This window comes from Mobula hypostoma, chromosome 3, assembly GCF_963921235.1.
Source record: "Mobula hypostoma chromosome 3, sMobHyp1.1, whole genome shotgun sequence".
NCBI lineage: Eukaryota > Metazoa > Chordata > Chondrichthyes > Myliobatiformes > Myliobatidae > Mobula > Mobula hypostoma.
In genome coordinates this window covers 104545651-104571183 of record NC_086099.1, presented here as the reverse complement: position 1 = coordinate 104571183, position 25533 = coordinate 104545651, and the positions used below count along the sequence as shown (strand labels likewise).

At 38.0% G+C, this 25533-nt stretch overlaps 1 protein-coding gene across 6 annotated transcripts in view; it reads right to left on the bottom strand.

Annotated features, from left to right (window-relative positions):
• Positions 1 to 6930: 6930 nt before the first annotated feature.
• The window catches only part of LOC134344179 (TNFAIP3-interacting protein 1-like), a 54827-nt gene continuing 36224 nt past the window's right edge, over positions 6931 to 25533 (bottom strand). For 5 of the 6 annotated variants that reach the window (XM_063043550.1, XM_063043545.1, XM_063043548.1 and 2 more), the window contains 9 exons: positions 24774 to 24839; positions 23597 to 23719; positions 22922 to 23050; positions 20545 to 20670; positions 19743 to 19868; positions 19516 to 19590; positions 15488 to 15655; positions 11038 to 11116; positions 6931 to 9427 (listed from right to left, as the gene is read on the bottom strand). In XM_063043550.1, coding sequence (XP_062899620.1) covers positions 9396 to 9427; positions 11038 to 11116; positions 15488 to 15655; positions 19516 to 19590; positions 19743 to 19868; positions 20545 to 20670; positions 22922 to 23050; positions 23597 to 23719; positions 24774 to 24839 — 924 coding nt within the window. In that variant the 3' untranslated portion in view covers positions 6931 to 9395. The remainder of the gene's footprint in view (positions 9428 to 11037; positions 11117 to 15487; positions 15656 to 19515; positions 19591 to 19742; positions 19869 to 20544; positions 20671 to 22921; positions 23051 to 23596; positions 23720 to 24773; positions 24840 to 25533) is intronic. The other variant, XM_063043551.1, reaches the window with a different exon arrangement.

The following is a 25533-nucleotide window of genomic DNA, read 5'->3' as shown; positions in this document are numbered from 1 at the left end:
GGCAGGTCCGATGTATGAAGAGAGACTGGGTCAACTGGGCTTACATTTATAAGAGTTTAGGAGAGTGAGAGGGGATTTCACAGAAATCCACAAAATTCTAACAGAACAGGAGAGATTAAATGGTGGAAGGATATTCCCTTTGCTGGCAAATCCAAGACCAGGGATTACAGTCTAAGGGTTTAGGGCAGAGATGAGGCAAAATTTCTTCTCTCAGAGAGTGGTTGAACTGTAAAATTCTATACTATAGAAAGCAGCAGAAGTCTAATCATTAAATATATATTTAAGGAGTTAGATATTAGGAGATGGTGGGTTGAAGTGATATGGGGATACAGCCACAGCATCTCTGCATCTGGATGGTCACTGGATATGGGGATAAAGCCACAACAGATCATTGCATCTGAATTGTCCAGGGATATGGAGATAAAGCCATATCTGGCTGGTTAAGGGATAGTGGAATTAAGCCAAAACAAACCACTTCATCTGGATGGTCATCGATGATCATATGGAATGATGGAATAAGCACAAATGACTGAATGGTCAACACTTGCTCCTCTTTTCTGTTTCAGTATTAAATATGCAAATAGGCGATGAGTACATCTCAATAGAATGATTCATGTGACATAAGCACAAGAGTTGACATATCCTGAGGCTTCTGGTGTCTGGCAATGAATATTTAAAGCAGTTCTCATTGACTCTACAATAAGTACACATCGGCCACATGCAAATAATCTACTCTAAAACAAAAAGGCTGCAGATTCTGGAGAATTTGAAAGAACAGCAGAAAAATCCAAAAAAATACTCAGTTATTTTCAGCAGATCTGGTAGTACATGTGCAGAGAGAATTTTAAGAAGATGCACATTGAATGCAGAGGAACAAAACAATGTTTTGAATGGAAGCTCATTTAAGAACCTGCTGCGCATGGAAGTTGGATGCTCCATTGTTGGGAAGGTAAAAAAAAAGCAGCTGAGATGCTAAAATTTCCATACCTTGCACATAGAAATCAATAAACTTGTGGCTAGCAGACAGATGAGAGACAGAGGGCTGTGGATAAATGGAGAAAAGACAGAATTGAACGGTGCATGGAAGGCATCAGTACAGCCACATCAATGTTTATCGTAAATGGGGAATGAGACAACACAAATATTGGCAGCCTATAAACTTATCATCGAAAGTGAGAGTTTTTTATGGCATAATTGGAATGAATGAAAATTATCTTCATTTAAGATGATAAAATAGCTAGGGAGAATTAGGCTGAAAAATTGCAGGCACACAATACCACCATATGAGAATGTAAAAATGTTATGACAATCACAAGGACATCATATTCTTATTCCAAGAAGAAAAAGCTTAGATGATAAAGTTGGAACACAAATCTGAAGGCAGAAACTTTGTGTACTGGTCAGGTTTTGAGAATAATCTTAAATATTCCATGTCAACATGTACTGTCTGTAAAAACTGCAGAACAAGACAATCAGATATAGTCCTACAAATGTAGCAGTGTATACCATGAACATTTTAGTAAGCCCAGGAAGATCAGAAAGTCAACAATAATTTCATATTCTTTATTTGCTCTCATTTCAATATGATTTGACACTTGCCATGTGTAATTATGCAAACAGCTGAATGTGCAATAAAGTTGCGATTGATTCTTTTAACACTTAATGTACTTGAAGATTTTTTGTCATATTACAGACCAGAATTCAAGCAAAACTGTTTGAATGCTGTAAATCTGTATCAACAAACAGTCCCTGCATATTATTCAGTCTCTGGTGCTCCAGCTGAAAGGTTATAATGGTTATAAAGTGGGCCAAAATCAGCATGGTTTCTGTAAGAGGAAATCTTGCCTGACAAATCTTTTGGAATTCTTTAAGAAAATAACAAGCAGGATGGACAACGGAAAGTCAGTGGATGTTATGTACTTGGATTTAAAGAATGCCTGTGACAAGGTGCCACACTTGAGGCTGCTTAATAAGATAAGAGCCCAGGAAAGATACCAGCATGGATAGAAGATTGCCTGAATAGCAGAAGGCAAAAAGTGGGAATAAAGGGGGCCTTTTCCGGTTGCCTGTTGGTGAGTAATGATGTTCCGTAGGGTCAGTGTTGGGACTGCTTCTTTTCACATTATATGTCAACTATTTGGATGATGGGATTTGTCGCTTTGTGGCCAAGGTTGCAGACAATACAAAGATCAGTGGAGAAGCATGTAGTGTAGAGGAAGCAGGGATATGGGGAAGGACTTTGACAGATCAAAAGAATGGGCAAAGAAGTGGCAGATTGAATATACAGTAGGGGGCTGTATGGCCATGCACTTTGGTAGAAGGAATAAAGGCATAGACTATTTTCTAAATAGGGAGAAAATTCAAAAATCAGAGGTTTAGAGGGAATTAGGAGTCCTTGTGCAGGATTCCCTAAAGATTAACTTTCAGGTTGAGTCAGTGGTGAGGAAACCAAATGCAACCTTATTTATTTTGAGAGGACTACAATAAAAAAGCAAGGACTTAATGCTGAGGCTTTATAAGACATTGGTCAGACCACACTTGGTGTATTGTGAGCAATTTTGGGCTCCTTATCTATGAAAGAATGTGCTGGCTTTGGAGAGGGTCCAGAGAAGTTTCACAATAATCATTCCAGGAATGAAGGGTTAATACATGAGAAAAGTTTCATGGCTACAGCCTGTACCCACTGCTGTTTAGGAGAATGAGATGGATCTCATTGAAACCTTTCAAATATTGAAAAGGTTAAACAGAGTGGCTGTGGAGAGGATGCTTTCTATAGTGGGTGAGTTTAGGACCAAAGGGCACAGCCTCAGAACAGAGGGATGCCTATTTAAAACAAAATGAAGAGGAACTTCTTCAGCCGGGAGGTGGTGAATCTGTGGAATTTATTGCCGTGGGTGGCTGTGGAGGCCAAATCATTGAGTATATCTAGAGAGGAGATTGATTGGTTCTTGATTAGTCAGGGCATCATAGGTTATGGGGAGAAGGCAGGAGAATGGTGCTGAGAGGGATAATAATTCAGCCATGATGGAATAGCAGAGCAGAGTCAAATGGCCAAATGGCCTAATTCTGCTCCAATTTCTTGTGAACTTTTTACGTAATAAAGTCATACAGCAAAGGAACAGCACCTTTGGCTGCCCAAATCCATGTTGATCATCTATACTGTAACCCTACACTAATCCCATTCCCATCAATTGCAAATTCTGCCACACACCCATACATTAGGGGCAATTTACATTAGCTAATTGACTAAGCAGTTCACATGTCTTGGAGACATGGTAAGAAGGCAGAGCACACGGAGGAAATGCACAATCACAAGAAGAATGTGTACTGTTCGCTCTAGCTAAGCAGCACCAGAGGTCAGAATTGAACACGCGCTGTGAGAAAGCAGCCCTACAAGTTGTTTCACTGTGCCACATGCACACATTTGGAAAGACAAGTTTCTGAGATTACTTGAGATGAAATATTTTGAGTCAGCATTCATTTTATTTCCCATTCTGGTATCTTACAATGTTACATTCTACCACAGGATCCCCCAGCAGAACTGTTGATGTATTAGACACTTAAATTTATTACAGCCCATCCTGGAAAAGGGAGGAGGGACAGCAGTTCAAATATAATAAAAATCTTGATTTGAATCCTAACATCTCAATGGGAATACAAAAAGATTCTCTCCTAAAAAACCCATGGAAGCCGGGGTACCGAGAACAATAATATAACATATGCACATGTGGTGTTGTCATTATTTATCAATAAAGTGTTAGCATATGTTCTGAAGCTCTTAGTATTTCCCAAAATGTATTCACTGGCTCTAGGATGTCCATCAGCTCACAATATACTACAACACACATTTATCGTCATGTTCTGTACTAACACCTAATCAATTCCCTCTATGTGCAAACAGATTGTCACCAATTCCATGTATTCTCACGTTTGTTAATTTGCTTTTATGTGAAATTATGCCAAATGCTTACTAGGAATATGCATCCTTTGTCATCCCTGCTTACTCAAAAATTCAAAATCTTCCTTGAAAGCATTTTCTCTTTATAAATACAATCTACTGCATTTATAAGCTAAGGCCTTCAGTACTTTGCTTTCCAGGGCGTAGTTCGAGATACGTCAAAGGTCCGCATAATAAGCACTTAGGTGCTCAAATGTAGTTAATTGTTATTCAGTGAAAAGATTTTAACACATTAAAAATCACTCATTCCAAAGTACACAAAAAAATCACAAGTAATAGATGTAAGTATGAGAGATGACGCAGGCAGTGAATTGCTGTTGGGGAAAATGGTACTGCTTTAAAATGCAGGACTTATCATCTGTAATCAACTGCTAAATAGTGTGCACAGTATGATGATGGTGCTGATATATAGCATTATATGATCATTAATTGCATTCTCCTTTTGATTCCAAATTTCAAACTCCACATTGCAGATGACTGGGAAATAAAATGTGCTTTATTTATCTGGAGGAGGCAGGATGTGATTCTTATAGATTTTATTACTTTGCTATCTGAACTTCTTGTGTAAATCATGATTCAATAAAGCTCCAGATATCCCTTAAAATAATCTGGAAAAATCCTATGGAAATTCATCCCTGTATCTATAACAACATTCCACAGGCTCTAGTTGAGTAAGACCAAGATTATACCCTTTTGCATGTTGCAGCAGTTACACAATACCACCAGTCTCACTGCCCTGATAAAAGACAATGGAATTGTGGTATTAAAAGTGTCGCTTCCTTGCCGTTACCTTTCCTATCAATGGTCAAGTACTGAAATCTACATTTTTTCATCAGCATTTAATGTTAAAAAAAGGGTGAGTGTTCTTGTGAGGTGACTAAACAAACCGATTATGAACAGCTAATAAACTAGCCTGAACCATGAAAATCCCCACTCACTGGTCCTCTCCCTTTGTAAGAGACCGAAAGAAGCTGCAGAAGATTCCTGTCCAAGACCGGAAGAAGCTGCAGAAGATTGTGAACACGGCGCAGCACATCACACAAACCAATCTTCCGTCTGTGGACTCACTTTACACCGCACGCTGTCAGAGCAGTGCTGCCAGGATAATCAAGGACACGACCCACCCAGCCAACAGACTTCTCGTCCCTCTTCCCTCCGGGAGAAGGTTCAGGAGCTTGAAGACTCGTACGGCCAGATTTGTGAACAGCTTCTTTCCAACTGTGATAAGACTGCTGAACGGATCCGGACCCGGATCTGGGCAGTACCCTCCAAGTATCCGGATCTGCCTCTCGGTTTTTTTGCACTACCTTACTTCCCATTTTTCTATTTTCTATTTATGATTTATAATTTAAATTTTTAATATTTACTAATTTTAACTATTTTTTTAATATTTATAATATTTAATATTTGTAATCCAGGGAGTGTGAAGCGCGGAATCAAATATCGCTGTGATGATTGTACGTTCTAGTACCAATTGTTAGGCCACAATAAATTATAAAGTATAAAATGTTCATTGCATGAAGATAGCCTAAATGATCTGTCCCCTTTTGCCAGTTTAATGTCTCTTGGTTACAGGATTTATTTGCCCCATTTCCATTCCCATATTATCTTGGTTCAAGCATTAATATTCCTTCGAAAATGTATTCTCAATCTTCTTGGCTTCATCTCAGCACAATTCCTCACTGAATCTCAAGTTATTTATTCATCCCATAGAATTTCTGAAATTAAAAAAAACAGTATTCTGTCCTCTGTAATGGTAATGTGATGAAAGGTCAGATGCAACTCAAAACTGGCCCCTCAGCATCATGATAACTGTACATAGTGCATCTAGAGCAGTATCACTTATTTGAATTTCATTATCAATCTTCACTAAACATAAGTGAAGTCCTTGTTTTTAATTACTATTAATATTTCAAATTAATTTAGATAATTGGAGTGGAGTTTTAAATGCATTTCAGCCTTTAATGAGATGAGGTCTTCTGGTGGTACCAGCTCTCAGTAGGCCATCACGGTGGTCTATGGACAAAGCCCTAGCTTCCACAATCCTTAGTCAAGTCACTGTTCCCACTCTGTCTCATGAAGCACCAACAGCAATGAGGCCTGCAAGATGTTGTGTTCTGCTCAATGTAAGTACGGTCATGAGTATCCTGTGAGAAATGGATACAAGGTACGGCTGCATCTAGCTTAATCTAACCCATTCTTCATGTTCAATTATCTGCTTTGTTTTACTTTGGATAGACAGTTAATGTACTAAGTGTTATTCATGATGACAAGTCTAAACAAAATAAGCTACAGAACGAGACCACCCACTTCTTTCCTGATTAGTAACAGTGTTAAAGATCAGAAGGCTGGAGTTGGTAAATTAGAAGCAAATGTGAGTGACATCGTTTTGATTCCTAACAAAAACATTAACCCATTTGTGTCATAAATTAATCCCTTTGTAATGGAATGTTGTTGCTGTTCATTTTCCATGCCAAACAGTGTGAATTCAACCACCTTGTTTGAATAGAAGGACAGAAACTCTGCCATTGGACATGTATAAAATACTTTTCCTCCCAAATTGTAATGAATTTGCTCACTCATTTATTTTAAACTGCTTTAAAGCTTTCCTTAAACCATATTAATAGGAATCTTATACATAACAGATAGGTTTCAAAAAGGAAGTTTGATAAATATAGGGTGTGGGAAAAACAAGGAATGTGAAACTAATGGGGTGTTCTTTCCAAGTGTGATGGGCTGAATTAATGGCCCCCTTCTGCACAATAACTCAATGATTATCACACAGGACCAGAACTATAATCCAGAAATAGTATTCAACATCTCTGTTCCATGGCTGATATTTTTACAACTTGTTTTGACATTAGAAGATTACACTAATTATCTCTAAACCTGAAGAAATATGTGATTGCGTTATGAATAGGTTTTCCTTTAAGTTACTTTCCAAATAACCACACAAAGAGTCAGTTTAAATTTCCTTTTTTATCCAAAAACATTTGATTTAACAGTCACAATATGTTACAAAGGGTTCTACATTTAATATTTACACAAACATTTCATAATAGACTGATACAAAATATTAACTTAGCAATAGTTATTCTATAAGCAAATGAAAATTAAATGTTTTCATGCACCAGTATCCATAATGAATACTGAGAGAAATTTTCTGATTTACATATGTTTGGAAATACAAAACTAAGTTTTTAATCTCAGGACTGGCACTGGAATTATGTCTCTAATTTGTATGTAACTACACAAATCTCAGTTATTTGTCCACAGAAATTCCCCTGGAGTTATTGGAGATTTGCTATAGTTTCTGTTGCTTCTGCTCCTTAAAGAGAAAATTGGCTGTTTTAGCCACAATATTAATCCCATTACTCCCATCCCCAACTCAGCCAGTACTACTTAATACCCTTTTTGTGTGGAGAATTACACATCTCAGGTGGAGAATCATCAACAGTGAAAAGGTGAGATTAGTTTTTACCTCAAATTTATTGTACACAAAATGATACAGGTGCAAAAAAAAAAGAAATCTGAGTAGCCACAGGTTTAAGATATGAATTATCCACACTACCTCTCCCACTGGGAGGCACTACTTCAAGGTATTTTAAACATTTTGATATGGCCAACTTAAATATCCCAGCCATATCTCCAGTTCATGTAAGGGGAGGGAGGGGGGGAACGTCGACTCAGACCATGAGAGGCCTGCATCGGGCATTTTCATGCCTTACAAGGCGCAGATTGGAAGTCTGTGTGGGGTGCTACTCCTCGCACAGACACTAGAGCAATGTATGATTAAGTGCCTTGCTCAAGGACACAAACACGTTGCCATAGCTGAGGCTCGAACGAGCGACCTTCAGATCACTAGACAAAAGCCTTAACCACTTGGCCACGTGCCCAACAGTTCATGTAAATTTCAGGAAAAACGAACATTTAGCACCTGAGACATGCAGTACAGAACAAATCACCATTTGAGCAACAGCAGTGTTTATAAGTACGGTCCCATGCCCCTCAAAAGATCTAAAAAAACATAACATAATGAACAGATTTACTTGCAGATCATATTGCAGACAATTGGACAGGCATTTTGTACTCAGCCAAGTCCTGCAAATATTGAGATGATTGGCCAGTTAATCTTGTCTAGCTGCTGTTAGTCTCAGGAGAGACAATGGCCTAGACACCAACTAATGTTTCAGAAGCAACTAGGTCACTGACCACTAGAACTAGAAATCAGTTGGATACCACATTAAAAGAATTTCATAAACAACAATATTGCATTATGGCAGCACAGAAACGTAGCTGCTACCTCACAGTTTGATTCCAAACTCTAGTGCTGCCTGAGTAGAGTTTGCATGTTTTCTCTGAAACAACATGGACTTCCCCTAGATGCAGAGGTTTCCTTCCCCATCCTAAAGATGTGTGAATTGTTAAGTTAATTGGGTTCTCTAACCTATCCCTACTGTATGAATGGCAGAATCTAGGGACATTGATGGAAACATGGGGGGAGGGCTATAAAGCAGGATCTCTACATGATTAATATACCGTATATGGCTGTTTGAGGTCTCAGGCTCAAAGGGTCTGTCTCCACACTGGATCATTCTATGATTCTATTCATTCCTTCATATACTGCACCCTAGTGATAGCCTAAGTTTTGTGCTGAAGTGCTAGAAAGGGGCAGACCAACAACAGCATTTCTGCGGTACCTGCAACAACGCAAAGCATTGTGATCCTCTTCACAAGAATTCAAGAAAGCTAGAATTGATACTAAGCCAAAGAAGGAAACATCTTGATGGGTGACCACAGAGAATCATGTAAGATATCCATTGAGGCAGGGAACCCGAAAAGGCGATGAGAGGAAATTTCAGAGCTCACAGCTTACAGAGCTAAAGGCACAACTACAACCTGAAGTAGCTTAACAAAATGAAAAACAAGAATGTGCAAAGTAAGTTCAGTGCTTTCTAGTTCAGAATCAACTCGATTTTTATTACTCCAACCATTGAAGGCCACAGTATCAGTTTACTAACTGATTCCCTCCATAGATCTCTGCTTCTTTATTTAAAGATTAGCTTTATTTGTCACATGTTCATCGAAACATACAGTGAAATGTGTTGTTTGCATCAAGGACATGCTGGGCAGCCTGCAAGGTTGCTTTCCTTAATATGTCTGAATATAGCTGCATGCCAAACTTTCTCTTACAATGCTCGTAAAAGACCTTGGGGGTTTTTAGTACATTAAACTGCAAATATAAACTATTACTGTTGTTGAAACAATCAATGGAGGCAAGCTTCTGTATTATTCTTTAACGTGTTTCTCTTAGAATAAGAAGCCAACAATGTGCATTAACTTAGGGCAACTACATCAGAGCAATAATTAGCAAAGATCTAGTGTTGTTTTAAAACATCGACAAACAGTCACAGCAATGATTTTATTCTGTAAGTTGCTATTCTGGATTTCTTTTTGCTGAGGTAACATCTGAAAATAAATATAGAAAATTCATTATTAATTGAAAACAATTTTCAAGTTTTATTTGCTACCATTTGATTTTAGGCTTTGCAATGACTGTCATTACTGGTATTATCTAAATGCTCTGCCCATCCACAAGCATCTTAAAAATGAAAATGTGGGGATAACTTACAGTGGACTGAAACACTTAAGCATATAGACATTAAGAAAGAGGATGTGCTGGAGCTTTTGAAAAGCATCAAGTTAGATAAGTTGCCAGGTCTGGATGGAATATACCCCAGGCTACTGTGGAAAGTGAGGGAGGAGATCGCTGAGCCTCTGGCGATGATCTTTGCATCATCAATAGGGACGGGAGAAGTACCAGAGGATTAGAGGGTTGCAAATTTTGTTCCCTTGCTCGAGAAAGGGAATAGAGATAACCTAGGAAATTATAGACAAGTGAGTATTACTTCAGAAGTGGGCAAGTTGTTGGAGAAGATCCTGAGAAGCAGGATTTATGAGCATTTGGAGAGACATAGTCTGATTAGGGATACACAGCATGGCTTTGTCAAGTGCAGGTCATGCCCTAAGAGCCTGATTGAATTCCTTGAGGATGTAACAAGGTAGAGCAGTGGATGTAGTGTATATATGGATTTCAGTAAGGCATTTGATAAGGTTCCTCATACAAGGCTCATTCAGGAAATAAGGAAGCATGGGTTCCAAGTGTGAAGTGGTTCATTTTGGTATGTCAAATTTGAAGACAAAATATAATGTTAATGGTAAGACTCTTGGCAGTGTGGAGGATCAGAGAGATCTTGGGGTCCATGTCTGTAGGACAGTCAAAGCTGCTGCGCAGCTTGACAGAGTTGTTAAGAAGGTATATGGTGTGTTGGCCTTCAACAACTGTGAGATTGGGTTCAAGAGCCAATAGGTAATTTTGTAGTAACTTAGTTAAGACCCCACTTGAAGAACCGTATTCAGTTCTGGTTACCTCACTACAAGAACGATCCTCACTACAAGAACAACGTGGACACTATAGAGAGAGTACAGAGGAGATTTACAAGGATGTTGTCTGGATTGGAGAGCATGCTTTGTGAGAATAAGTTGAGTGAACTTGGCCTTTTCTCCTTGAAGCATGGGAAGGTGAGAGGTAACCTGATAGAGATGTATAAATGAAGAGAGGCATTGATTGTGTGGATAGCCAGAGGCTTTTCCCAGGGTTGAAATGGCTAACACGAGGGGGCACAATTTTAAGGTGCTTGGAAGTAGGTACAAGAGGGATGTCAGAGGTAAGTTTTTCACACAGAGAGTGGTGGGTGTGTGGAATGCACTGCCAGCAGTGGTGGTGGAAGTGGATACAATAGGGTCTTCTAAGAGACTTTTAGATAGGTACTAGAGCTTAGAAAAATAGAGGGCTATGCAGTAGGGTAATTCTAGGCAGTTTATGGAGTAGGTTACGTGGTTGGCACAACATTGAGGGCCAAAGGGCCTGTAATGTGCTGCAGATTTCTATGTTCTATGAAAGTACTGAGACAAAAGAATGTTTGATTTATACATGGGTTTGAATTTATGCTCCATTATTCAAAGAATATCAAGAATTTTGTTTTAGTGTAATCATGTAGCACTGGTCAAATTCTTACCTTTTGATCTGCAGTTTTGACGGTTTTGCTGACCTGATGAGGGCTGATTGGTGTATGGAACATACCAGGGATATTCTGCCTGCAAGTTAAACAAAAATTGAAAAATTGCTGCAAGTATATTGAAGACCTAATGAAAGTGAAAAGACAGTCCTGTGTTCTCTGGTCCAGATGCAGAGGATAGTTCCAGTGTTAATGGTAAGTAATGCAAAGGTACACTTTTAAACTCATCTGATCCACATAATCTTGTTTGACTATACCACAGCAACAAATGTCTCTTTTACAAAGTTGTTCTTGCTGGAAAAGACAGATTAAAACTTTACTTTGAACTGAGTACATAATGGCAAAAATGGGGAAAACTGATAAATGCACAATGAAGACAAGATTCCAGGATTAGACTTTGCAACATCCTGTTTTCCAAGCACTTTTCTGAAGATATGTACTTCAAATTTTAAATTCAAAGCCATCTTATTTTAGACATTACTCATGTAATTTTCAGAGAACCTATAGTGGAGAGGGAGGGGGACTGATCATGAATGGGAATGCTAAGCCAACAGTAATGAGCTGCGGAAGTAATTTAAACATCTTCCTTGCTAGGGAAGTAGGTACAGGAAACACACACTTGGCAACTTTAAGTAAGGCAGAATGGAGCAGATATTTGTCTTGGCAAAAGAAAAAATGGATGAGTTATGAACTGCTTTTCCAGATGAAATAAAAAAAACAGGTGTTGTATGAAATGGGATACTAATTTGTTACTGCAGATTTTGCATTATTGAACAAAACTATATTCAGTTCTCGGTCTTTGTATTAATTGGCTCTATTTTATAATATGGTATCTCATGTGTTTCCTGCACTGTTCCAGATCCAGTCCTTTGATATTTGCATTCACCTGTGAATCCACATTAAAAATGTAAATCTTTATGAAGGAATTACCCAACTAAATTAAATCAGACCCAATGATATATCCATAGAATCAATGGCATTTGTGCAACAGAAGGAGGCAATTCAGGCCATCGTTTAAGGTTGGTTATCTATGAACCAACTCGTGTTTCAAAGTCCTACAAGTTATGGTTCTTCATGAACTTAACTTGGCACCTTTTAAATATAGTTTCTTCACTCTTTCAAGTAGTGATTTACAGATACTCACTATATGAAATAGTTTTTTTCTCAAACCTCTGCTAATCCGTCTACTAATTAATTGACATCTATGGCACCTAGTTAGGAAATACACTAAAGCTTCTCATAATTTTATAAACTTTAATTAAATTTCTATCCAGCCTCCTCAATTCCAAAGGAAACATCCTCAGCCTACCAATTTTTCCTTAAAGCTAAAGCTCTCGAGTCTTGGCAACATTCTTGCAAATTTCTTCTGCAAATTCTCTCGTTCCACCACATCCTTCTTCGAGTTTGACTACTCCACTTGCAGTACTTTATATAGATCTATCATGATCTCTCTTGCTCCTCTATTCAATACCTCAAAATCTACCAATAAAACTTTTATGCCGTTTTTAACAATCTTTTCTACCAATTCTCCTACCTTCAGGGTTCAAAGATATACAGCCTTTGTCCTACATTTTTTTAAATGTTCTATATAATTTATTATGGACCCTTTTAGATTTTTACCCCTTCCCAAACACATTACCATGCCTTTTTTTTGGATGGAATCATTATTTATAACTCAACCAAGCCACCAATCTGCCCCATAGTTTCCTCACTGATGCTGTTCTGTTAATTTCAATACCATAACTAATCAAACCTGTATAATTGACCAATATGACAAAAAGCAAGTCCTCACCCTGAGCACTGCATTATCCCATTGCACATCCTTTCCCGTTTCTACTTTCTTGAGTGATCTGCCATCTAGACTTTGTTAAACACCTTGCTATAATCTACGTTTGTAAACCTCATCAAAAGCATTTAAAACACATTGTTACCTGCTAAGAGGTTTCAGTTAAAAAGATAAACATTAGGAATATGAGAAAATCTGCAGATGCTGGAAATCCAAAGCAACACACAAAAAAAGCTGGAGGAACTCAGCAGGTCAGGCAGCATTCGTGGAGCTGAGTAAACAGTCGATGTTTCGGACCAAGACCCTTCTTCAGGAATGAGAAAGAAGCGGGAAGATGCCAGCATAAAAGGGTGGGGGGGGGAGGAGGGGGAGGCCAGCTGAAAGGTGATAGGTGAAGCCAGGTGGGTGGGAAAGATAAAGGGTTGCGGAAGAGGGAATCTGATGGGAGAGGAGAGTGGACCATGCAAGAAAGAGAAGGAGGAGGGGACCTGTGGGAAGTGATAGGCAAGTGAGAAAAGGTAAAAGGCCAGAGTGGGGAATAGAGAAAGAGGGAAGGGGGGGGAAGGAAAATTAGACATGACTTGTCTTAACAAATCAATGCAAACCACTTGATTAACTACTGCCTTTCAAAATGCTGATTTATACCATGTTTTTGAACTTTTCCCAACAATTTGCCCAGTATTGATGTCAGATTGGCTAGCCTATAATTATGCACAATGTCCCTCTCTCCCTTTATAAACAAAAGTCTCATGCAGCCAGACACCTGCTGATGAACCAGTCCTTGTCAGAAACTGTGGATCTATATACTGTAAATGTGTGGGTAATACAGTGAACACCAGGCACAATGGGGCAAAACTCTGTCCTGAAATATAGCATCAAACAATGTGACAGTAAGCTGACAGCCTGCCATAGTGAATCATAAAACAGGATATCAATTCACCAGTGACTATTCTGTTTTGCTGCCTGAGACACGTTTTCGCCCCACTGCAGCTTGTTTAAAATTTATTTCAAGCTTATTGTGATTTCCCATCCTCGAGTAAACCCCATGCTCCTCTATGAACACGCCGGCCTGTATTTATTGCTGAGGCCACATCCTCATTATGGTTTAATGCGGTCAGCAAGAAGCTTAAATTGAACTGACTGCAAAGGTAACTTCACATGAATGAACTAAGGTTTGATGTTACAGAAACAGCTTTTCCCTCTGCACTGTCAGATTTCTACATGTCCATGAACACCTTTTTTTTTACACTATTTAGTTTTGTAATGTATTGCTATTTTATGCCTTTGCATTATATGGCTGCCATAAAACACATAGAAACATAGAAATCTACAGGCCCTTCAGCCCACAATGTTGCAATCTACTCTTGAAACTGCCTAGAGTTACCCTACCGCATAGCCCTCTAATTTTAAGCTCCATGTACCTATCTAAGAGTCTCTTAAAAGACTCTTTAATGTCATTTAAGTCAGAAATAATAAACTTGATCCCGATAAGCAGTACATAGGACGATGTGGCACGGAAGGAAGCAATTTCTCTTTTTGTTTATTTCCTGTTCTTCCATAAAAATAAGTGAAATTCAATCACATTTACCAATAACAAGTCATTTAATTTTCAATTCTGCTGTGTGATGAATTGAGGCTGAGGCTGTGGCTGCTCTGGGCTTCGTGTCTATGCACTCACTTTCATTCTGAATGTTGTTGCATACTTTCATTGTTTGCACAATTTGTGCTATTTTTCTCTCTGCACATTGGGTGTTTGTTAGTCTTTTTCCAAAATGGGCTCTTTTGGGCTTCTTGTTTGTGGCTGCCTGTTACGAAACGAATCTCAAAAGCCGTATAAATTATACATACTTTGATAATAAATGTACTTTGAACTTTATACAGTAACAGGCGTACTTTGGAAATAACAGTTTATTTGCAGTTGAGAGAAAGAGAATGACAGAGTAAAACAGAGAAGAGGATGTTCAATTTAAAGTTCTTGCAGTTGTCTACTTAAACCAAGTGTTTGTTCTGAAGTGGGAATGTTTGTATCTGGTTTCTCATTATAATCAAGTGTGGTCAGTCACAGATGAAAGCAGACCCTCTCATCAGTGATAATACCTGGGAAGAGGAGAAGGTCTCTAGTGAAGTGAGAATCTTATGTTTTTCTTTTCTATAGAGCAAGGGATATATTTACATAGATATGGGCATGAGTACCTTTAAAAAATGCACTCAGTGGCCACTTTATTAGGTACACCCGTTCATTAATGCAAATATCTAATCAGCCAATCACGTGGCAGCAACTCAATGCATAAAAGCATGCAGACATGGTCAAGAGGTTCAGTTGTTGTTCAGACCAAGCATCAGAATGTGGAAGAGATGTGATCCAGGTGATCTTGACTGTGGAATGATTGTTGGTTTGAGCTTATCAGAAACTGCTGATCTCTCAGGATTTTCCCACACAACAGTCTCGAGAGTTTATAGAGAATGGAGCAAAAAAAACAAAACTCATCCAGTGAGCAGCAGTTCTACGAACAAGAAGTGCCTTGTTAATCAGAGGGGAGAATGGCTTGAATGAGTGTACTTTCCATACACTTTATTTCCTCTCTTCTCTTCTCTTTATGTTAGAAATTACTTTCAGAGATTCTTTATATTTTACGGAGTGGTACAAAATTAACGACTACTCACCAAAGGATGCTGATAACCTCTGTTTGCTGACTGTGCTGTTAGAATTGCTGGGCCTGGATAGTGAATGGGAATTCCGAAAGGGGCATGTCCATAATTAACGCACGGTGCACAGGGTGCATAGGTAACTGGCAGGCAAGGGGTTGCAGGTGCCTGGGTAAGCTCCCGGGCCTGTGAGAAACATAAAAAGCAATAATGATCTACTCTGTCATTGTATCTTCATTAATGCTCATTTTAAGCCATTGTCATATGTTGTGTCTTCAATTTTCTATTTTAAGAACCAGAAAGCAGCCCAACTTTCATCACTTAAAACCATCATTGTTCCTCTGAGCACACCACAGCTGGACCTAAAGCCACCCCTTACAAGTAGTTCAGCTGTTCACTTCAGTTATTTTCATGTTAACTCTACATTTGTATCTCCCAAGGAGATTTCAGCCCTTCATTCAGAGATGGAAAAAAAATCACAAAACACAATTGAGCAGAAATAACTTTTCATCCATTTATTGCATTGAATTACTGTTGAGCTTAGCATTACTACCCAATCAGGGGACTCCATTAAAATAACAGAACTTGGAACGATTACCTTTGAAAAATAGTTACAGTGGATTAGTTGCATTAAGGTGTAACCTGATGGTTTCACCCAGCCACAGTCTTCAGAGCTCACAGATACTGCTTCTCTGAAAGATGGGAAACAGTTCCCAGACTTGGACTTTCCTCCATGGCAGTGGCACAACATGCTGGTGTGGAGATGAGTGAAAATGACGGCGAGGGCATACATGTGTCTTCAGTGTGAGAGTCTGTGTGTTGCAAGTGACCTCAGTCCACCACAAATCGAGGGCTCATTTCCCAAACCAACACTGCAGCATCTCTGTCTTACTGCCTGCTGCTCCCATGGTATTTAGGGAAGCAATGGAGATCCTCCCTCTATCCGTCTGCCCTTGGCCGTCTTCTTACCACCGCACACAGATGTAGAAGGATTCTTCATTGCTGTTTCTGTAACAGTTTTGTTTGACCAGTCAGGGTTGTTAGCCCTGAGCTGAACCCCTGAACCTGGAGGACCTGTGGACCTCTCTTAGTCTGACCTCTACCCTTTGACCTGTTTGCATGGATGACCCTACAAAGAGCCAAAGCATAAAGCCAGCATAGCTCTCTGTGACATTGAGGCATGCAGACCTCCAATCCACGACAAGGTTGTGATCCTCTGCACTATGATTTATGTTGCAAGATCTTGAGACCCAACTTGCTGCGAGTATGTGCACCTTGAAAACATAGGCACGTGCAAGCAACAACACATTTGGAACCCTTTACTTCAAATCTACTTGGCATCGTACTGGGTGGGGGCATGTTCCTTGATTTGTTGAGGGTTATAAAAGGTTGTGTAATGTGTATTGCTGTTCTAATTTCTTCCAACAGAGCAACGGTGAGAATAATTCACATTGACTATGCCAACTCTTCATTAATGACTGGAAAAATATTAGGTGAGTGATACCAGTTAGTACCTAGCCCATTTTCCTAGTAATCAGTTCTTTGACTGGAAACAGTTGCTATGTGTTCATATATGTACAAAACAGCTTGGTATGTTTGATTCAAGCATAAAATGTGGCACCAGTTCTAACTTCTCAGCAAATAATGCAATGTGGGCAAGATGTTAATGCAATTCACTTGACTATAAACTGGTGCATTGAATGCAAAACAGAAACAAGAAAGTCAGGCTAGGCTTCTCTGATTTGCTGGCTGCACTGAATTCAATACTGGCCACTGCATCTCTGAGTTTCAAATTTCTGGAGAGTATCTATTCCAAAATGATGCCATAACTAAGTATATTCAGTTATGTGGATTGTTCTCTGCAAAGTGACTTGATAGACCAGGTACAGCAAAGCTACTTGTTCAAGTAAGTTGCTCATTAATCATAATTGGCAATCCAAAACAAAGGTAACAACAGGAAAATTCACCATATATCTGCTCCTGTGTTAATGTTATTTAACAGTGCACTTCTAAGGTCTCGCACAAGTGTGGTGGAATTGAACACGACAAGAATATACAGAATGCAATTGGAGAGTACTTGAGGAAGATTATGAGAAAACTCCAACAGTTTCTGAAGGAATGTAAGCTTCAATAATTCTACTTGAATCCTTTAAAATGATAAACTTTTTCTCTTTTCACATTTCCTTTGGATCTAATTTTTAAAAAAAACTAAAATATGAGATGAGATTTGGATGTAGAGATATTAATTTGGATGCTTTTGATATACATCATCATTCTTACCAAATACAAGAGTTTAGTCTGTATGAAATCGGAGTACAGACTCACTGTCTTGTTCCTGACTTTATTTGGCTTGTTGCCATTCTGACTGGGGCCTTTAGTTCTAAAGCCAAAGCTTTTTGCTAAAAGCAAAGCAATCTGACCAGTGTGCAGGGTTTTTGAATAAGTTTTAGAAGGGACTGAGGCATTATTTGATGTTCTTCCTGGCACCATAAAAATCAAGTATACTGCTGCTTGTCTCTTTGCTACCCTGCTCATCGATCCTCATTACATCTCCCACACAATCAGAAAAAAACCACCACAGAGAAATTGCTAGATTACATGAGTTTCTTGCCTCCACCCCATCCCAATGCCACTGTTATCTGCCTGTGATTCCAAAGGACATGAATACTGGAGTTCTTTGAAAGCTATCAGTCTCCAAGTGGCACAATGCTGTTGACACTGCTGAAAGATACTCTACGCTGACACATTTGATTTTTTTCTTCGCAGGAAAAAAAGGGACAGCCTGCAATATTTTAAAGTAGCGCTCATTGTAAACAAACATACTTGTAAGTGACCTACAAGTCAAGTACTCATTGGGAAAATTGTTGTCTTCTTTACAGTAATGCCTGGAAGGGCAAGTATTTTGATCTGGGTCAGAAAGAATGAAAGAAAGCAATGAATCAACAAGACAGCATTATTGTGGATAGCAAAAAATATTGAACACTTGGAAATGGAGCTGTAAACACTGTCAACTCGGGATAGCTATGATAAAGAAACCTTTCCATAGATTAACTTAATCTACTTCCTTACATCAGGATAAGATGCAGTGTCTTTCTAAATGAAAGATAGATATTTATATAGTGGCTGTTCAACATTAGAAATTAATCAGCAATAACACAATTATTTTTTTACAATCTTATCCTCGGAGAAAATATGGGTTATCCTAACAATAAGTCACTGTGTATTGCACACTTACAAACATAATTACTCACACACTTATGTCAGGTAATCATTGGGAAAATTGCTGCCTCCTTTAAAGCAATGTCTAGAAGGGCAAGTATTTTGGTCTGGGTCCTCATATGATAAGCTTTTTAATCCCAGATTTTCATTCTGGGTTTTCCCCAAATTTACAACAGATTAGAGAAAAACTTCTGGTTGTGTTTGTGTGGTGTCCAGATTCAACACGTATAGTCAAATTCTTTTTCTAATTCAGATCCATTCATACAATTTTACATTTTCTTGTGAAATGACAAGTTAACAATGCATAATAATTTACACCACAATCAATTGAAACAAAACATAATAGAAATCTGTTTAAAAAGGACATTTAAGAAACTCTTGGATTGGCACATGGATGACAGAAAATGGAGGGAAAGGTGAGACTGATTTTAGAGTCGGTTGAAAGATCGGCTCTACATCATTGGTTGAAGGGTCTGTAGTGTGTTGTAATGTTTTCTGTTCTACGTGAGTAGAAGAATCTGGGAATGTGGAGAGAATAAAAAGAGTCGCTGTAAATAGGTGTGTTAAAAGTCAGTGTGGATTCTGACAGCTAAAGGACCTGTATCCATGTTCTGTGACTCTGACCTTGGCATATCTAATAGAAAATAGATGTAATTATGGTTTATAAGTAATAGTTGCCCTCCACTTTTGCACTAGCATAACTTTCTTTTCAAAAAGGCACTTTTAAATCTTGTTGGATATTTGTAACGGATAATGTCTCATTGACTTATGTAAAATGATGTTGGGAGAAGTTTCCTATGGTATATATTTAACAGTACGTTCTTTACCTGCTTCTTTAATTTCTTCCCCAGTAAGTCCTTTTCTTTTCTTTCTTTTAAGAAATCTTCTTCATAAGTTTTAAGCTGTAAGACAAATAAAGAAAATTTCCTTTGCAAACAGCTCATCACATGAACAAATAAATAAAGCACGAGTGGAACTTGAAGCAGCTATGTATATGAGTAGTTGAAGACAATGAAACAAACTCATTGGAGAAGGGCGATTATTATGCCATTACCCGTGCGTTAAGTAATGTGAGTTTTGTTTGTAGCTGTTCAGTTTTTTTCTTCAGTTCTTCTTTTTCTTCATTCATTCTCTCCCGATCACACCTTTCTCTGTGGAAGTCTTCTTCAAATATCTGCACCTTTAACAGAATCATAATTATTTTAAAAGCCTGAGAGTATAACTTACATTGATCTTATCTGGTCAATAATTTTGTTTTTATACAGAACAAATAATGCAAACTTCCTGCAGTTATCAACATCACTTTTCTAAGGTAACTTAAGATGGAAATGAATTGCAAACAGCAGAAAAAAAAGTTCCAATTAGACACAAGGAGATGAGAGGCCTGAATCAGTGCCAGGATATTAATCATATCAAATCTAAACAGAATCCTACTCTGAATAAGCTGCACTAATTTTAATGCATGGCTTAGGATTTTGGTAAACTAAATACTTAACATGCATTAAGACAATAAAGATGGGCATATTTATATTTCTGAGATCTCCAATCACTCTTCAATAATAAAAATGGCTACACACATACAGAGAAAATGAACCAACATCTTTTCCTTCTATGTATGGATATGTTGCAGTTATGTAACAGTTTTAATAAAATTAAATGCCCTAGAATAGAGATTTTGGAAACAAAAGGTCTGTAGTCATAGATACATTGAAATCAAAGTGAAAATTTCTAAAATAAATAAAAATACTTGCAAAATAAATCAAACAAAGGAGTGGAGCTCTCTAAGATGTAAGTTTGCAGTGATTAGTACTGCACATGACTATTTCCTGCCTAATTTTCAATGAAGAATGTGTTACCTGTTGCTTTAGCACCTCAATCTGTGTTGTCAGTTCTTCAGGACGAGATTTTCCTGTTGTCTCTGTTCTATCAAAACTGTGCGGCATGCAAAAAGTATTATGCTCTCTTAAAGCTTCAGACAAAGCCTGCAACAGAAATATTTTCCGATGAGTCTCAAAAGCTTTGTCTAAGCTTCATTTTTACGTAACTCTGGCTGAGTAAATATGAGTCAGGATGTACAGTGTACTGATTGGGGTGATACACCAAGATGGAGTTTCATGGACTTGAGTTATTGAATCCCCATCTGGAGCCTTTGCCTAGAGCTCTGCATTCTGCTTAGCTAAATATTTGTAAGATACAGAACTGTTCAGGGAAAATTCCACAGGCTCAGCAGTGAAATCTCTAGCCAAATAGTAACCACAATATCAGCGACCTGGAAAAACTACCAACGAGAGCCATTTTGAAACATATTCACCAGCTATAACAACTGAAAAAAAAGATTTTGACAACTGTAGAGCACCTCTGCCAACCCTTGAAATATAACACGGGGGGAGGGTGATGGGAACATTGTTTTTTGGGAGTATATCTGTCATCAGCACCAATGAAGTGCTAATGAGGAGTCTACTTCTGATGCTGACAAAATTCCTTTATTTGCAGAATTTATAAAAGTTCAAAGTGAATTTGTTATCAAAGTTCTCTATCTTCTCAACTTCCTGGAAGTGCTACATCTTGGCAATAGCAACAAGGCTTATGACCCTGTTTGTTGTTACATTCATAATTTTTGACTGACATAAAAAATGTGTAATAATTTTTCAAAAAAAAAGGTTCCACATTGCTTCTTTCTGAAATCAGCACAGAAGATTTAGGTTTAATCTATTATAGCAGGAAAGCAATCTTCACTGCAATGTTTAGAAAGTCAAGGAGTTGCACCTAAATATGTTCCATGTACAGTATTCAAAACTTCAACCATAAATCTTCAAAACAGTACTTCAACTCTCCTCTGTGAATTTCTATGTTGTGTGAAACAGCAGGAGAGTGATATTTAAATATAAACTGGTGGACATAATCCAGTAATACAGAACACATCTGTTTCCAAGGTTTGGAATTATTGTATTGAGTTAGTTACCAAATTGATTGATTTGTACAATTTCTTATTTCACTTTTCCATATGTTTTTGTCATATAGTTAAAAATGCTCTTATTGTGATTTTGGCCCTTCAAATGTTTTTGCTAAGTGGTATAGACACCTCTTTTTTCCTCCCCTGTACTTAGTTTGTCAGTTCCTTAGGTCTCCTTAATCAGTCCCCACTCCTTCCCTCAACAGGGCAGTGTCAATGCACTGTTCCCAAGCAAGGCAGGTTAGGCAATCTTCTGAATTTCTTTGTCCCCTTTTTCCCCATTTAAGGAAGAAAATTCTCCACTTAGACTTTTCTTTAAAGGTAATAGGAAACTAAGAACTCAATTTAGCACAGCCAGAATGGAAGAGAAAGCATAATAATTTATTTACTTATTTATTTATTTAGAGTTACAAGTCCGTTGTGCCCAATGAAATGCACCACTCAACAACCCGACTATTTATCCCTAGCCTAGTCACAGGACAATTTACAATCACCAATTCATCCACTAGCTGACTATAGGAGGAAACTAGAGTAGCTGGAGGAAACCCACAAGCTCATGTGAAGATCACACAAACTTTCTTGCAGAGGACGCTGCAACTGAACTCTGAAGCCCCAAGTTATAATAGCGTTGCACTATGTAATGTTACTGTGGCGCGCGCACGCACGCACACACACACAATTACCAAATTATTGAGAAAAGACATCTGCACAAACACTTGAATCAGCAAGTCAGAGATTAATTATATAGACCAAGTTTTGATGAATGGGAGATGATGTTACTGTAGGTAGCTATCTGTTTTTGTACCTGGCTCTATGACTCGAGATTTGTCCCCAACAGTCCAATTTCTGTTCCAATACTTTGTATGAATACGCAATGCTCTCATGTACTTCATACCATATGAAAGCACTATCTGGCATCTAACCTGGTGTCTTCTGTCGACAGAAGCCTGTTATTTATTTTATATTTTAATTTGCCAATAGATAAAACTATGAAATTTTGAAAATCATGAGAGGAGCTGGCATAATGTTACTACTAAGACCATGACAGACAAAAGTTATCCACTTAAGGTTTGCTAAAATGGAACGTTAGTGGCCTCATGCTTCAGCAGCTTTCTAGTTTAGGAGCAGAGAGAGCTGCATTTTTTAAAAATTGGCAAATTATTTTGTCATTGTAGATATGGGAAATAAATCTCCCGGTGAGAGACCAATTTGTTTGTGTAGTTATTGCCCCAGGCTACAGATGAACATGTGGATATGAACAAAATGACAACTTTACAAACCTTATTCAAATAAGCAATTTCATGCTCATAATATTCCTGCCGTTTGCTTGTTGAAGAGTGACATTGTTTTAACTGTTTGTTTTGTTCTTCAGCTTCAAGCAATTTTGCATTTAGTGCCTGTTTTTCTTCCTTAAAAAAGGGAAGGAAAAATGTAAGTAATATAAAAGACCAGATTTGTGGAGACCAGTTCAACCAACTCCAAATCACACTTACTGAGATGAACATATATTAGTTGCATCACTGGAATACAATAACGTTCAATCATTCCAGTAGAACAGCTTTTTTAAAAGATAAAGATTAGCTTTATTTGTCACATGTACATCGAAACATCAAAACATACAATGAAATACATTGTTTTCCGTCAATGACCAACACAGACCAGAATGTGGTGGGGAAGCCCGCAAGTGTTGCCATGCTTCCAGCACCAACGTAACTTGTCCATGTATTACTAACCCTAACTTGTACACCTTTGGAATTTGGGAGGAAACCGGACTACCCAGAGGAATCCCATGAGAATGTAGACACTCCTTACAGTCAGCAGCACAAATTGATCCCTAATCTTACAGATGGAACGGTAAAGTGTTTCGTTAACCGCTATGCTACCGTGCCATTCATAACTTGTTCATTGCTAACTACATATCATTTATTTTCAAGCCAATAGTAGCAAAGACATACTTCTGCTGTTTCAAGTCTGGCTTTGGCCAGCAGCAGCTTCTTATCAAAATCCCTCTGCCTCTGATCCAGTTCCTTCTCCAGGGCACTCAGTGACTGCTGATATTTGGTGAACTTTTCCTTCATCTGTGGAATACAAGAGATAACGTAGGATCTATGATAAACTGCGATATTATGAAATATTCAAAAGGGTGCAGAACTAAGGCATGCATTAAGTTGCATAAATATCAGTACTTGCTATTGAATTCATCTTGGCAAAACAATTAACACAGAGAGAATACAGTTCAAACAAAAGATCAATATATTTATTAAATGCTTGTTTTATTTCCCCTGCCTTGTTATTCTTTCAGCACCAAACAGCATTTTCAACCAAATTAATACACCAATGGCCTGATTATTGGATAGAAAAGATGTAATTTTGTCATAATTCACTAGGGGGTGTTTCAGAACAGTCTAGCATTAAATTAATACAATTATCCAAATGTGTGTTAGAAAAGATGCTAAATAAAAATGAAAATAAAGCAGTTGTACTAATTTAATGCAAAAATGTTGTATAATGCTTCAAAGCTTTTCTGGATTTATGCGTTATCGTATATATTTATTAGCAGATGCTGATGAGTAAAAGGGAAGCTGACAAGTGGCAGTATTTTAAGGGGGAGTTATAGAGTTCAGGGCCAGCATGTTCCAGTCGGGGTGAAAAGCAAAGATGGCAAGATTAGGAAATCTTGGAAGACAACGGATATTAATGGTTTGACCTGCAGAAAATAGAAACATATAGCAGGTATTGAGGAAGTCTCATGAGAAATATAGTAGGTGAGAACTTAAGAAAGAAATTAGGAGGGAAAATGAGGCCATGAAATATCCTTGGTTAATATGATCAAAGAGAATCTGAGACATTTTGTAAGTAGATCAGGAGAAAGAATGGATGCCCTTGGGAATAAAAAGAGGCAATCTATGTGTAGTGTCAGGCAATGTGATTGGAGTCCATAATAAATACATCTCATCCTGTTCACCAAAGAGAGGGAGGAGGTGTTAGGTGTTAAGGGACACATAAGGGTTTTTAAACCCCAAGGGCCAGATCAGAACTAATCCAGGTTGCTATGGGAAGCCAGGAAAGAGGTAGCTGGGGTTATTTTAATAAATTACTGGAACTGAAAGTTGAAAGTTTGCCGCGTTTTACCTTTAGTTCATACAATGCCTTCATATTCCTGAATTCACGATCCCATTGTTTGTTTATCTCCAAAAGCTACAACAATAAATTTAGAATCCAAATTAAAGACACATTGCAGAATACATAGACTAAAAGGTTAATCATTTGAAATTTTAATATTTTGGAATGCACCACTCCATTGACATACAAAAAGCATAAAAAAGGAGGGAACAACTCTGGAATTTCAGAAACTTGGAAGAATTCATTCTAATGCAGGACATACCATCACAAAACACTTCATCCCCTTCCTCCCCTTTAATATTCTAATAGGCTTCACAATGTTCTGGCCAAACATCAGTCACTTCCAATCCAAATTCCAATATATGCTTCCAAACAGGACCCTGAGCATCCAGTCTGTAACTGCTTTAATTCCCCACCAAACATAGTGAATCTCAGTGGAAGTTTGAGGCACAGCACTTTGTCCTTTGATCGAGTACTTTACAGACTTGCTAACTCAACAAAGAATTCTGCAATTTCAGTTCACAATTCTTCCATTTGATTTTCAGGCAACACAGTTAATAGCTTCCACTCATTATTACATTCCCTCTCAGATCTCTAGGTCTATCCTTACTTTTTATTAACCTATTTTACAGGCCATCCCTTTTGCTCTTTACTTGGCACATCACTTTTCCCTGCTTCTTTTCTTGGTTAAAATCTCTTACAATTCCAAATTTTCTTATTCTAATGAAAGGTCATTCACCCAAAACATTATCTCTATTTCTATCTCTAC